At 39.7% G+C, this 16,088-nt stretch overlaps 1 protein-coding gene across 1 annotated transcript in view; it reads right to left on the bottom strand.

Annotated features, from left to right (window-relative positions):
- Window positions 1-963: 963 nt before the first annotated feature.
- The window catches only part of IL23R (interleukin 23 receptor), a gene marked incomplete at both ends in the record, with an annotated part of 66,954 nt that continues 51,829 nt past the window's right edge, over window positions 964-16,088 (bottom strand). The window contains 4 exons of the mRNA XM_080693140.1: window positions 964-1,614; window positions 3,626-3,716; window positions 6,915-7,017; window positions 11,176-11,265. Of these exons, the coding sequence (XP_080549266.1) occupies window positions 964-1,614; window positions 3,626-3,716; window positions 6,915-7,017; window positions 11,176-11,265 (935 nt within the window). The remainder of the gene's footprint in view (window positions 1,615-3,625; window positions 3,717-6,914; window positions 7,018-11,175; window positions 11,266-16,088) is intronic.

Here is a 16,088-nt window from a genome sequence, read left to right as displayed (position 1 = left end):
ACACATGTGTTTTTTGTTTTTGTTTTTGTTTTGTTTTTTGGTGGTACTGGGGTTCCTGGAAGCCCTTCTACCTCCAGGCTACACTCCCAGACCTATTTTATATTTTTTATTTGGAAACAGGGTCTCTTAAGCCAGCACGGCTGGCTTCTAACCTGCGAGATCCTCCTGTCTCTGCCTCCCAAGCACAGGGATTACAAGTGTGCACCACCACGCCCGGCACACACGTGTTTTAAGACAAACAGAATTTCACAGTAGAGGACTGAGTGTCTGTATATACTGTGTGAATAGTAATGTTCTAATTTGGAGCAAAATGCCTTTAGAGAATGATTTTTAAAAAGTAATGAAGGCACATGGCAATCAGCTAGTGTTGTCTGCAGGAGCTATGGGTTGTTGGGCAGTGGTAGGTGTGGCAAGTGTTTGCCTCCAGATTTGGACACATATCTGTTTTAATAATAATTTCCTAGCATATCTAACACATAGTTCATAGCAAAAACTCACTTCTTGCTGATCTTGTGTCTGCTACCTCTCATGAATTCTACTATAGTGTAAGTAACATATGCTAGTTTGAATGAAGACAGTAAGCTCATGATTTCCACACATCACTGTTACACAAGCCTCTCAGTCCAAAACACACTAAGATCTCCGGGCGTGGTGGTGCAGGCTTGTAATCCCCGCGCTTGGGAGGTGGAGACAGGAGGATCGTGCAGGTTTGAAGCCAGCCACACTGGCTTAAGAGACCCTGTTTCTAAATAAAATATAAAATAGGTCTGGGAGTGTAGCCTGGAGGTAGAAGGCCCCTGGGTTCCATCCTTAGTAACACTAAAAAAAAAAAAAAAAAAAAACACTGGTATTCCCCATAATACTTCTTTTTCCTCTGTGGCCATAAAGTATGATCTACCTTTGTGTCTTTGAGGAAGAATTAAATTCCTATTGAGAATATCCATCCTCTGACCACAGGGTACTCTACTTTTCCATGAGTGAAATCCTATTGATGTGGCTTTCCAAAATGTTTTGTGGAAAATAAGAATTAATAGACGGCAACTCTTCGCTCATGATCCCCAGACAGGAGACGAATTCGTCAGGCAGCAGGGTCTGTTCTGGGACAGTTTCATCGGGTGAATCGTCTTCCAAAACCACAGTGGCTTCCCCATCTACTGAGTTTTGTATGTCAGGAAGATGACATTCTCCTTGATTAAAAATAAGGCTCAATTCTTCAAGCATTCGTATGTTGTTTAGAGAAGTCATACTTGAAACCGAAAAAGCAAAATTAGGACTTTTTCTGAACCTGACATTCTTTCCCGGGTCTAGGGAATAGACTTGTGGCTCAGAGATGGGGGAGTCTGTTTCATGGTTATTACTGAGATGATTCTCCCCAGGAAGAAAATTTGCAATCTGGGGTTTGTATCCAGTGTTGGGATCAGGGATATACACCACTGGAGCACTGGTGAACAGGGGTGCTTGTAGGCAATCTGTCTCCAGGGGTTCCCCCTTCTTTTCCTTGTAATCCATGGGCTCCTGTTCTTCTGGGAGAAAAGTTTCTTCTATCTCTGTAATTACAGGATCTACATAAAGCACCTGTTCACTGGAATTATTATTCACAAATTCATTTTTTTCCTAGGGGGAAAAAGACATGGTTTTATTTTACAAAAACCATTTCAGTAAGAATAGGGATTTTTCTCCCTTAACTTTCCATTTCCCCTCCCTTTTCTCATATTATCTTCCTCTATGATTTCCTTCTTTTGTCTTTTGTTCTCTTACTTGCTACCAAATCATTATCAAATTCTCCCAAGAGGAGACTGAAGGAAAATAATAATAAAAAGCAATCCATTTCTTAAGCATATTTCTTGGTTTTAAAGTTTTAAAGAGAGAGAAAAGTCTTGCATATTTATATATTAACTTAGGGCCTTTTTTAAGTTGGGCTTTGGAATATATTGGAATATTTCTTAAAGTTTGCCTGTGGAATATACTGGAATATTTTCTTTCTTTTCCTTTTTTTTTTTTTTTTTTTTTTTTTTTTTTGCTGGGGGTAGGTGTTACTGGGAATTGAACCCAGGGGAATTTTACCTCTGAGATACACCCCAAGCTTTTAAATTTTTTTTTTATCTTGAAATAGGGTCTCACTAAATTGCTGAGGTCTTTCTAAGTTGCTGAGAGTCTCACTAACAAGCTCAGGCTGGCCTTTAACCTGCATGTGCCTCCATACCGGGCTTCCTTAATCTCTTAAGCAGATACTCAAAATTTATCTGAAGGAACCTAAGGTTTGCTTCTAATTCCAAGAGCTCAGAGTAGGAGAGTTTGGCAATAGGAAATATCTTGAACGGAGCCACGTGAAGTGCTTTTTAAGTTTGCTTCAGGCCCAGCCTCTGCAGTGAACTGGCCAGGTTCTAAGAAAAACAGCATGTCAGAAGTTGCTTTGCCAAAAAGCTTAACGTGAGAATGGCTGGGATAATGCTGGGTTGTATATGGGGTCACCTCACAGAAGGCCTTGTGTTATGAAACTCGAACTTTATTCTGTTGCCTGATTTTTTTTAAACTTAAAAAAAAAATGGCCGGGTGTGGTGGCGCACGCTTGTAATCCCCGCGCTTGGGAGGCAGAGACAGGAGGATCACCTAGGTTCGTAGCCAGCCTCGCTGGCTTAGGAGACCCTGTTTCCAAATAAAAATATAAAAATAGGTCTGGGAGTGTAGCCCAGAGGTAGAAGAGTATCCAGGAACCCCAGTACCACACAAAAAAAAAAACCTTAAAAAATGAAATTATATGAAGTTGAGGAAAGAGTGGATTAATGGGCTCATAAGAGCTCGAAACACAACCACTTCTATTTGCTTTATAAACACAGCATTCTTCTACCCAAGATGATGATCTCACTTCTGTGCCTTTGATCACGGTGTCCCCTCTGCTTAAAATGTTCTTCTTCTCATCTTTGTGATTTTCCTCTCAACCCCCATCACAGGTCTGGGCTCATTTCTGTCATTGCACTTACATCACTGTATGGCACTGCTTCCATGACCTGTCTGTCCCACTGCCTGGGTTCTGAGCCTTTTGGTGGCTGACACATACACAGGGTACCCTTCCCCTCCTCCACAGCCAGCAAAGCCATTTCCTCAGGCTCTCCTGATACACACCCTCCTCTTTGCGGAAATGGATGCCTGGCCCACTCCTGGCAGTACCATCCGTCCCGGTCCTCCCATGTTAATTTCTCATATTCCGTTGGATTTAAAGAATGCAGTGGTGCCCTCCTTGAGCTCTGCTCTTCCCCATAGTGTGTAAACCAGAAACCTCTTTGAGTCTCTGAGCCTTTTTTTCCTCCATTCTTTGCCCCTGATGACGCCTATCAACTGGTCTCCCAGTGACCCTTGTACCTGACCCACAATCTTCCACTTCATTTTTCTCTTTTGAATAGCATGGTTCCTTTCTCTCTTCTTCTTCCTCTATCTCTGTTCTTTTATTAATTCGAAGTAGCATTTGAACTTTGTGTAATTTTGTTTCCTTATACATGTGTCTGTTAATATATGTACATACTGAATGGAATGGAAATTCTACTCTAATTGCTAGACTGCACTCTTGGTCCCTATTGCCATTCAGTTCTTATTTATTGCTTGTTTGTTTTTTATAATGTGTGGTTACCTGTAGCATTTTCACAGCATTACTGTTCTCCATATTAGGAATCTCTTCATGAAGCCACTTTGGTATTAGCAATAAGAGTTTTCTTCTAATTCTAAAAACCAAACATGACACATTAGAAGGAACATCTACAATTGGTGCAGGCAATCAAATGACATTAGAAAGTTCACGGGAATGAAATTTATGGTAAAAAATCAAACTTCCTGCTAAAAGAACTAAGGCTTCTATCTCTTACTTCACAGTAAATGAGAAGTTGATTCAATATCTTTTCTGATTTTCCTCTTATCTCTATCACTTTGCTTCTTTCAAGAGCAATTTCTTTCTTTCTTTCCTTTTTTTGTGGTACTGGGGATTAAACTCAGGGGCATTCTACCTCTGAGCTATATGCCTAGCACTATTTTTATTTTGAAACAGGGTCTTGCTGGATTGATGAGAGTCTTCCTATATTGCTGAGGCTGGCTTTGAACCTGTGATCCTCCTGTCTCAGCCTCCCAAGTCCTGTGATGATAGGCATCTGCTACCATTCCGGGTTGAGCAAGAACATTCAAAACCCACTAGATTCAAGAAAAGCAGGAGAAATCATCCACATGTTAAATGTGGCAGGCCACTCTGAGCAGACCCTGTCAGCGTGGGAAAGAAGGAAAACCTTAGAGATATTTTGTAGAACTTCCCAAGGCAAGCATAACTATTGAATAACAAAAAAAAAAAAAAAAGAGCTCAGCAAATAAATCTTGTGACTGGAGTGTCTCTAAGTTTGGGTGTTGTAATAGCTCACATAGTGTGGTGATGTTGGTGATGCCTCCAGACTTCCGTTCCTTGGATAGAGCAGGAGGCTGGGGAACCTGCCTTGCAGCTGTGTGGCACAGGGAACACTGCTTTTCTCTTAGACTGTGAGCTTAAGGATCCCTGGGCTGAGGTAGTGGGCAGAAGACAGCTGTACAGGCCTCACTAACACCCTCCAGCTGCTCCTTGGTACAGCCACTGAGCTCAAAAACAATTTCCACAAGGACGGTACAAACTGATTTGGGTGAAAAGGTTGTATCTGGTCTCATGCTTATTTTTCCATGTTAACAAAGAACTGGGAACAACAAGACTTATTTACTTGTTTAAGAAGTAAACTCTAAAATGTTTTATTAATAACCAAAATGCTTGACTGAACCTCGCAAGCTCCATTTGACCTTAGACTTTCAGATAAAAGAGATAGCTTTACATGCATTTATGCAATGTTTTATGATTCCATTTTTTGTTTTTACTAATTCACATTTTCTATATTTAAAATTAGGCCAAATCTGAGTGTGGTGGAGCATGTTTGTAATCCCAGTACTTGGAAGGCTGAGACAGGAGGATCACAGGTTCAAAACCAACTTTGGCAACTTAGTGAAACCCTGTTTCAAACTAAGAAATAAAATTGGATTGGGGTATAACTTGGAGGTAGAATGCTTCTGGGTTTCATCTCCAGAACAAAAAAAAAAATAGACCAAATTAGTAAATTCATGCTACTGCGATAAAGGTTTTAGATAGCCTAATTATATAATGAGAGCATACATGTATATATATTTACCCATTCTTTGTTTCATTTATTTAAAATGTTTTGCCTTCCATTGTCCAGTTCTGTTTTTGATGTAAGGCTTTTGTAAATAAGGCACAGTTTTATTAAATAAATTATACTAATAAATATATATTAGATAACAGTATCTGCTTATATGTATAGTAGCTATATTGGAATTATCTCTTGTTTCTTGTATTTTTCCAGAGCATTTACTCAAATAATTAAGTTAGCCAAGAATTGTTCTATTTCCTTTTTGTTATTACCAACTAAAGTTAGTTTTTAGGTTATTTTTGGTAAGAAACGTAATGTTATTTAACATTTCAAACAAACTAGGATAATAACATAAAGATGAATATTTTATAGAGTGTTACTTTAAATTATAGTTAGATATCAAGGGAGTTTTTATAAACCCATCATATTTTAAAACTACCTAACATAAAATTCCACATTAATTGACTCATTTTGCAAAGATATTAGAGATTATTTGTTAACATGTAATTTAAAATTCGGACTATTCAGTTCTGAGGAAAAAGGCTATGTAGCTATGAAATCATGAATATACTTTATTTAGAATAGCTTATTTAAATGATTTCTACAGAATTTTGATTATAAACTTCAGAGAAAGAAAGATTATCTCATAAAGCAAGTGATGACAAGAAAACAAAATTCAGTGCCAATCTGGCAAAGAACATTCCAATGTGTCAACGATGTGTCAACATGTGTGGGTAACTGGATACACTGGGAAACAGCCACATTAAACAATCCTGGTCTATTAACATTCTGGAGAGAATATGCCTTGTAAAAGTGAGACAATGAAAGGCCTCCCTTTTCTCAAAGTCTCATTTTCAATAACTAGGCATAGCTCTTTATTAATATCACATCGGGGGTGGTGGGAACTGAAGGAACCTAGAAGGGACTTTGGGACTAGACTCTTAAATACCAGCACAATTGGTAGCAAAGTGACCAATTCAAACATTGCCACATTTCTTTCCACAAGGACTCAGCTGATTTGTTTGGGTAGAATTCAAGGCAGGTTATGACTTCACCACTCTGAAGAATCCAGGCACTGGGGGCAACTTCTGGCTCCGTGAAGAGGCAGGTAGGAAGGAAAGAGTGTGCGGGTTGATATCGGCCCCGTCTGGAGCCTGGCTTAGAGCTCAGTGGCCTCTCTGGCCTCTCGACGCCTTGTTTAGGTCTGTAAAATGGGCCTCAGAACTTTTCTGGTGGGGTCATTGTGAGGATTAAGTGAATGATGTTTGTAAAGAGTTTTGCAAAGGTAAGTGATCGTTAAACATTGGACTTTTTATTTCCCTTTTTCTTTTCTTTTCTCTTCATCTTCTTTTTCCTCCTCCTCCTCCTCCTCCTCCTCCTTCTTCTTCCTTCTCTCTCTCTCTCTCTCTCTCTCTCTCTCTCTCTCTCTCTCTCTCTCTGCTGCAGATTGAACCCAGGGGCATTCTACCTCTGAGTTACAACCCCAGCCTGATTTTTATTCTTTATTTTGAAACAGGGTCTCACTAAGTTGCAGAGGGACTCACTAAATCGCTGAGGCTGGCTGCAAACGCTAATGTTCCTGTCTCAGCCTCTCAAGTACTGGGATTACAAGTGTACACCACCACACCCAGATTTTCCCTTTTTCTGAGTTAAAATGTTATAAGGTTTTCTAGTAAATAAATTAATTGACTGCATTTTGATAGAATGTATATATGATCTAACTTAAAAATCAAAAACACTACAAAAACCTACCCAGTTCGGAGCGATCTGTTAAATATCCTGATCAAAGAAAGAATTGACAACATAACAGCAAAGAAGACCATTCCTGATAAAAGTCCAATGTCTTTCCTGTTGTCTAATGAAAAGAAAGAAAAATAATTTTAGCTAAGCATTAATGTTCATGTGATGCCAGCATCATTGTTCTCTACTCTGCTTAAAGTGAAGCTCGTTGACCTTGAAGGAAACAGAAAAAGGGGAGGCAAAGTTAAACTTTACCTATAAAGTAACTGCTCTTCCCATCTGCGTGGCTATATGTTTTGCATGAGAAAACTGGGCTGCTGTAGTTGATGTCAGTGGGGTTATAGAAGTGCATCTCTAGCAAATGTGGTCAGCTGTGCATGCATATTTTATATGAATATGTCCAGTAATAAACATGGTTTGGTTTTTCTGACACAGGTGAGAATTCTCAATTGTCTTGTGACAGATCTAATAGCAGCCACAATCACAACTAAGAATTTTTTTAAACAAAAACCTTTAGTGTGAGACAGTTTATGTGTAATTTATCATTCTTTATTTTTTTAATTTGTAGATTCTTTTTAAATTGATCACAAAATTCTGATTCATTTAAGAACTTTGTTCAGCCAATTTTAAGTATTCTGCACCGGGAAAAGAATTGATTTTCCTAAGTTGCATTAAAAAATTTCACTATCTCTTAATAACTACTTGACCCCATTCCATCTATAATCTTCCCCGCCTTCATTTCAAGGAAAGTAATTCACTTTATTAGTTTCTCCTCCTACAGGTCATTATTCACGAGTCTGCTACAACACATATCTCATTGGAATATAACTGTTTCTGTTTATCTTCCCCACCTGTCAGCTCTAAGAACTGGGGCTATATTGTCTTCATTGATTGATTTAATAAACATTCTGTTGCAGTGTGCTAAGCTCCATTTGCCAGTTCTATCTCAAGAGACATTAGGGGACTGTTTGTTTTTGTTTTTGTTTTTGTTTGGCCTAAGTAAAGGGGAAGGAAAAGAATTAAGTATTTTCCCAGCTCCTTCTCTAAAAGATATCCTTTCATTCATTAATTGCTTCTCCCTAGAACTTCCTCCATGACACATCAAGTCACACTGCCAGTCTCTCCTGCTTCTCACCTCTCCAAATCCCTTCAAGTGAAGGACCGCTTAAAACACCACATGTTAAAGGACAAGTGGCCTTGGTAACTTCAGCCCTGGTTCCCTGAGATTTCACATTCCCAAGAGGCTCTTCCTATCAGCACCCCCTGGTCCTCTCGGCGATTTCTCTCTCCTCCCTTTGACTGAACCCCCCAAATGGACATAAACCCTTCTTTAGATTTTCCATAATTTTCCATGTTATATATAATAAAAACACTACTAAACATGAGAAAAAACAACCCCCAAACAAGATTAGACATAGCTCCTCTATATGACAATTCTTAAAGTCCTGGTTCTGACTCCCCACTTCAATCATCTTCACCTACATCTGTCCTAAGGCAAGAGACACTCCAAGGCGAGAGACAAGGAACAGCCGAAGCATGGCTGCACCCTTCATCCAGGTCCAGGCCTAAGTAATCAAGGACCGAAGACTGGAATGGGCTCCTTCTTCCTACCCAGCTTGCCTCGAGTGCTCTCCCCTTCCACCTAGAGAGCCTCTTTCCCCCTCAGTCCCGCCCCTTTGTCTTCAGCTCCGCCTTAAGTTCCCTCTTCTTGCTGCTCAGTTGGCCTTGAGCAACCTCTGCTTCCTGGACACCTCTCCTTCCTGCTCATCCCTCCACCATAAATTCCTTCTCCTCCCTGCTCAGCTCGGCCTTGAGTTTTTCCTCTTCCTCCTGCAGAGCCTCTCCTTCTGCTCAGCCCTTCTTTGGCTTCCTCCCTTCTCCCTGGAGATCTGTCTTTGCTGCTCAGTTCGGCCTTGAGTTCTTGCTCCTTCCTCATCAGCCCCAAATGGATTCTTGCTTCTTCTGCCTTGAGAGCCTTTCTTTCCTGCAACTTATTCTTTATGAAAATTTTTTTTTCTGCCAAGAAAGGACATGCACTCTCCTTAGAATAATATATGCTATAAGAAAGAAGTCAAAATTGTCAAATATCTTGTACTTATTTTTAAAACAATATTTTTCAAACATGTTGAAGTCGACTTAATCTTCTTAAATCTTTAATTTGGAGACTGAATCCAGGGGCATTCTACCTCCCAACTATACTTCCAACCCTTTTTTATTTTGAAACAGTATCTCCCTAAATTGCTGAGGCTGTCCCAGAATCTGTAATTCTCTGTCTCAGTCCCCCCAACCCCAAGTACTGGGATTTCCATGTATTTAAATCTTTAATATAATTTATTCAGCATGTCCTTCCCAGAATGTTAATCACATATTCTCCCTAGTATATGCCAAAAAATCCCCAATAACCTTACTTTCAAATATAGAAGATTGTTTGACATGACTTAGATTGAACTTAGTTCTAGAGTCAGGCTGGATATTGGCTCCCTCTATCTTCTTTCTTTTCTCCCTTTTCCCCTTTCCTTCTTCCTTTTTATTGGATATGTACCACCAAACAGATACTACATTGTCACTACCCTAGTTATTTCCTAGCTGTGCCCACATTACCATTGGGGTGTCCTCAGATTTTCCAGCCCCAATCTTAAACCTAACTGGCAGGACAGGGGCCTGTACAGCTTTATCTCACTCCAAATCCCAGCAGAACCTAGTATTAATGTTTTCCCAGGGCTAAAGAGCCCTAGGAAATATTGATGAATATTTCAAGCAGCTAATTGGGTTACCAGCTGCCACATCCCCTTGGGCATTAGTGCTTAAAATTGGAAAAAGAGCTCCCAAGTTAACATGGCGCTAGGAGCAGGGATCTCAGGAGTGGAGAGGAGTGACCAAGAGGCAAACTGAACTCTGCACTTATCAGTTGTATAACCTTGGGCCATAATTATAAACTTGCTGAGGCTCAAGTTTCTGGAAAATAGAAATAATAATACGTATTTGATAACACCTTGAGTTCCTGACCTCCACAATTCCCAGAGAAATATTAAGGTCTGTATAAGCATGTATAATTAGGACTCTACCAAATCTAAGCACTTGGTTCAAAATTGATTGGTGTCTACAAAGAGCCTTTACTTTGCTTTATGTTTTTTGTCTGTTGGTTGGTTGGTTGGTTGGTTGGTTGGTTGGTTGGTTGGTTTGGTTGGTACTGAGGATTGAACTCAGGGGCATTTTAACTCTGAGTTATCAATCAATCAGTCAATTTCTTTGTTTTGAAACAGGGTTGCACCAGTTCCTTAAGCTGATCTCAAACCTGCAATCCACCTGTTTCAGTCTCTGAAGTACAGGAATTACAGTAATTTGCCACCACCGTGACGCTTCACATTTTTCTATAACATTTAACCACGTGGCTTTTTTTTTTTTTTTGGTTGCTATTTTGTTTTTCTCCCCTACCTAAAATGGAAGCTCTATGGGAAGAGGGGCTTTGCTCATGTTTTTCTCTGCTAATTCTCCATCATCCAGATCAGTGCCTGGTACCTAGGAGTTGTTTAATGAGTGTTGGTTAGATACATAAGTGAAAGTACAAAGAATATCAACACAACTTGCACAAGTTCTCACACCACTCTTGTCAGATTTCTGCATAAAGAGCAAAATGGTCTACCAGTATTGAAAGTATTGAAATGGTCATGTTTAAAAGTTTTCAGTTTGGAATCTTTGCCCAATTTTTTCATGCCTAAAACGTTTATTTTTTTATTGGTACGCTCACCAATAAAAAAATATTCAATACAAATAAAGAAAACAAGCTGGCTCACATAAGAGAAAGAACACAGATTGCAGAATTTAAAAGAGCAGGATTTGAATTTTCATGTGTCACATAGCAGCTTGTGACCTTGCATACATTCCTTAACCTTCCTGAGTTTCAGATTTCTTATTTATAAAATATGTCCATAATCCTTATCTCGCCAGGTTGTTTTGAAGAGTGGAGAAGATGCTGTATATAAAACCCCTTGCACACAGTGGACAGATAGTGTTCTGTTTTTAGAAAGAAGCATTTGGGACTTCAGATCCAGCACCTACTGAGATGAAGATGTACCCAACCCACTACAAAAGGTAAAAATCATCATCCCAAAATTCAGTTTTAAGCAGATTTTTGTACTCCGTCTAGTATTTTCCTATAGAAAGCATATGGCATAGCCTATTACCCAGAAACTTCTGCTACTGTGTAATTTTTCAGTGTGGAGGTATGAGAGGTGGTTAATACAGACAAACAGCCTCAGTGGAATTTTCTTACCGGAAGTAAGGTGTCTTTTAAAGATGGAAGTGATTGGAAAACCGGAATTCCAAGTATCATGATGGGATGATCTCAGAGTGTCCTGAGAAACTTAAAGAGAAAAGAGAGTCACCTTTTCACCTGTACACTCGGGTGGCTTAGTTTCCTCAGAGACTTTCTTCTTTTGTTTAGAGATGATTAAAAATGATCAGTAACTTTAATAAGCTTGAGAGGTGGAGAGAAAGCAACGACCCCTGAGTGTGTGTGTCTTCCCTTCTTTTCTTTTTAATTGGGTAAATCTCAAAGAAGGAAATACTTCAAGGACAATTAAAAATTACCCAGGGTTGGTAAATCTTCGAGGTGTGTCCCCTAATTTTCATGAGGCTTCTAGGCGAAAATACCAAGAAGCTTTAATGCACTGAGCCACAAGCATGCACAGTAATTGGTCTCTACTTGATTCCTGTCAGTAGTAGATAATGCAATAAAATTCCACTTTCCCCAGCCCCACCCCCCGCCCCCAGTGCATCACTTCAACCTCTGCACAGCCTCTGCGAGGCTGCACACACCTCTCTCAGCGCTCCATGAGAAGCTCCGTTCTGATAAGCAGACACTTCGGGGCTGTAGCACAGGGGTGGGATGTCATTAATGACTCCTCTCTGCTTCTTCCCCTCTGGTGAGGACCTGCATGATCCTGTCTAGTCATCAAAGTTGTCAGGCCCTGTTAATGAAAGCTCTCGACCAGGGCAGAGCGAGCAGTCTCAGCAGCTAACTTCCTTTCAGTCCAAACTCAAAAAGAGTCCCAGAGAGACTTTGCTCATCCTTTCCTTTCTGATAATTAAAAGCTGCCAGAGGTGACTTCAAGGACAAAATCCCCCCAGTTACCACAAGATATTTCTGAGGATAGTTTGAAGCTCTGGGTCCTTGAGAGGTCCTCCAGTCCTATTTACTCAGTCATTCTGTGGTCGATATTAAATTCTCCCCTTTAAAAAGTGTCCTTTGGAGCCAGAAGGAATCTCAACTTGAGGCATCCCTAATTGTCACTGAGATCTCAAAGCTTATACGGGAAGGTCTGTGGTCTACAAAACTTTCTTTGAGAAATGGATTATGTAGCCGGGCATGGTGGCGCACGCTTGTAATCCCCGTGCTTGGGAGATGGAGACAGGAGGACCGCGCAGGTTCGAAGCCAGCCGTGCTGGCTTAAGAGACCCTGTTTCCAAATAAAAAATATAAAAATAGGTCTGGGTGTTTAGCCTGGAGGTAGAAGGGCTTCCAGGAACCCCAGGACCACCAAAAGAAAAAGAAGAAGAAATGGATCATGTACAAGATCATGCATGAAAAGGTCTTTGGAAAATTTTAAGAAAGGCTAATTTGGGTGCAGGCACAAGATCTATGGAAATGGGGTTTTCTAAGAACAATGAGTAAGGCATTTTGGAAGATCAAAACCATCAGAAAAAACAAAAGTTCTTTCCTGTGTTTTTATTCTGACTTCTCTGCAGCAAGAAGAAAGTAGGTCCTGTGAATTTGGTTTCTCAATGCTTCTCTACGTTTTTTTTGCTCCCTGGCTTGTGGGTCTGTTGGACTCAGGGATTAGATTGTGCCCTAGTGGCCAAAGGCCAGGTTGACTCATTTAAATTACTATTTCACAAGCCGGGCTTGGTGGAGCACGCTTTTAACCCCAGCCTTTGGGAGGCTGCGGTTTACGGACAGCCTCAGCTGCTTAGTGAGGCCCTCTGCAACTCAGTGAGACCCTGTTTCAAAATAAAGAATGAAAAATAGGGCTGGGGTTGCAGATCTGAGGTAGACTGCCACTGTGTTCCATCCCCAGTACCACAATAAAAATAAATAAAAAATAAATGAATCACTATTTCACTGGCCAATGTTTATACTTAGCATAAACAGGAGTCTGCTTTTACCTTATTTTCAAAAAATTAAAAGTAGAAAGACTGCATTAAAATGCACACAGTTTTCAGTTTGGCAAAGGCAGAGGCTTATAGCACATGTTTCTGTAGTCTTTTTCTTTTCCCTTCTATTTTTTTCTAAATCAGCATTTCTATTTAAAAGTAATAACTAGTGCTTTTGGCTTTTAATAAAGGTTAATATAATTCTGGTGTATGAACTACAAGGGATTATTAACAGTGAAACTTCATTCACTTGTTAATTTGCATCATATAAGACTAATTTTTAATCTGACTAAAGCTTTATTAGACCTAATAGAGAGCAAATGCCATCTTCCTTTAGGGTCTGTTTGTTATCAGAGTTTCAAATCAACCCAGTACATTCATTTAAATTAGGTTAAATTAAGGTCATTTAAAAGAGGTGCTTAATTACCAGAGAGTAATTTCACAAAGAATCAGATATATGAAGTAAAACAACTTATAAACAGGATTGCCAAAGACAAAATCAAATCCACAAATATTTTGAGAACAGGACTGAAATGAAGCTATTTTTCATGGCATACTGCCACCAAGTGGCTAGGTCATTTATTTTTATGCTATACTTAACATTTTAAATTATAAAAACAAAAATTATAACACACACACACACACACACACACATTTGGTGCTGGGTATTGACCCCAGGAACATTCTAACACACACACACACACACACACACACACACACACACACACACATTTGGTGCTGGGTATTGACCCCAGGAACATTCTATCTCCAAGCTACACTCTGAGCCCCTTTAAATTTTTTTTAAGTTTTCAAACAGGGTCTCATTAAGTTACCAAACCTGTTTTTGAACCTGTGATTCTCCTGTCTCAGCCTTCCACCATGCCTAGAACATATTTTTTCTTTTTAAAGGGGTGGGGGAAGAGAGAAAAAACCCTAATTCTGTCCCCTCTGTTCACCAGTTATTGGTGTTGTAGAGTATTATTAAGTATTTTAACATACAAAAGCATTTGCAAACATGGTATTTCTTTATAACTAAAAAGCACTGTGTATATGATCTCTAATCATCTGAGTATTATTGTCTCATGTGCTAGCAAAACCTGGTGGTATTTCATTATTTACTTAGCGCCTGTGGTGTTATGTTTATAATGGGACAATCTTGTCCAGGCAGCAGACTGATAAATCGTGCCTATTACTGTCACAGGTGCATAATCAGAAAACCCAAATCACCTCTAACTTGAGAAGAATGGTTTACATGGTTTATACACACTGCCATTGAATTTTACTGTTAATCTTACAGAAGACAGTGTGTGTGAGGGGAATTTAGAGTGGGTTCAAACAAGAAACACAGTTTCTTATTCTTGAATAAAACTTAAAACATTACATAACTATATTCTTTGGCCAACGAAATACCAGGCTAAATTAATCATATTTGCTCAGAGGGACCTGAGACCTGATTTTAGCAAAAATGCATTATGTTTGTTTCTTAGGGATTGTGCCAAATCATCGGCATAATTCTCTCTTCATCTCCCATGGGGGGAGGTGTGGTTTTTTATCCTTATTTTTTTTATTGGCACATTGTACTTACACATGGTAATATGGCTCAGTATGATAGAAACACACATGTGTACAGAAGTTGTGTGTTTCCCACTGAGTCCCAACCCACTATCCCCCCAACCCCATACATAATATTAAAATTCGTACCAATATAGCCAGGTGTGGTGGTGCACACTTGTAATCCCAGCGCTTGGGAGGCTGGGACAGGAGGATGGCGCAGGTTAGAAGCCAGCCTCAACTGGCTTAAGAGATTCTGTTTCCAAATTTAAAACAATATATAAAATAGGTCTGGGAGTGTAGCCCGGAGGTAGAAGGCCTCTGGGTTCCAACCCCAGTACCACTTAAAAAAATTGGTATCAATAACTTCATATATGAACACAGAGTTATTTGAACTATGTCTTTTATCAAATCTCCCCTTTCACCTTCCCACCTCCCTCCCCAAACCCCTTTCCACAATTTTTCTATTATATCTCCTTCTTTATTTGAAGTCTTTTTCTTTTACCAATTTCCCTCTAGCTTTCACATGTAAGGGAATGAGCACTAACTATGTTCCAGGTAACACACTAGGCTTTGCCTGCTTACTCTCATTTAACCCACACAACACTCAACCATATAGCTAATGCCACTGCCTTCATTTTTTCAAAGGCAATGAAAACTTAGCATAAACGACATGACCAATGCCACAAGGTGGAAATTCCCATCCAGTTCTGGCCTGTAGTTTGTGCTGGTGACTGGTCCCGTTAATCACCTCCCTTCGCCAGGCGTGGTACCACATGCTTGTAATCCCAGCATTCGGGAGGCTGAGACAGGAGGATCACCATTCCTAGTCAGCCTCAGCTACTCAGAGAGGTCCTTTGCAACTCAGTGAGACCCTATATCAAAATAAAGAATAAAAAATAGGGCTGAGGGTATAGCTCAGAGGTAGAATGCCCCTGGGTTCCATCCTCAATACTGCAACCAAACAAAAACAAAAACAAAAAAACACCTCCCTTCTGCAACAGGGTGGATGCTCAGGCTGGGTGGACACCAGCCCTGCCAGCACTCCCCTCGGCTGAGTGCAAAGCTCTGCACTGCTTTCCTGGGGCCAGTTTCCTGGGGTCCAAACCTCTTCATGGCCGTGATTGGGCTAACCCACTGGAGCACTGACTTGGTCTTCCTAAAACCAACAATTTTCTTTGGTGATACAAGCAATGCGTGCTAACTATAGGGTGCTTGAAATCCTGAATATGGAGATCTATATTTAATTTTACATTTTTCATATACTAGAAACAATAATTAACATTTATTAACAGTGTTTTGTGTATGTCTGCACCCTGGTGGGAAACATAGTTTTAAAAAAATGTTGTGTTCTTTTTCATTCAATACAAATGTACATTTCCTTATTTTATTTTATTTTTTTTTTAATTTATTTTTTATTGGTGCAATGTGTTCATACATCATAGTGGTATAAAGAAAATACTTTTGTAGACATACATGCAC

This window comes from Muscardinus avellanarius (assembly GCF_963383645.1).
Source record: "Muscardinus avellanarius genome assembly, chromosome: 3".
Taxonomy (NCBI): domain Eukaryota; kingdom Metazoa; phylum Chordata; class Mammalia; order Rodentia; family Gliridae; genus Muscardinus; species Muscardinus avellanarius.
The sequence above is the reverse complement of the archived record's forward strand: the minus strand, read 5'-3'. Positions and strand labels throughout refer to the sequence as shown.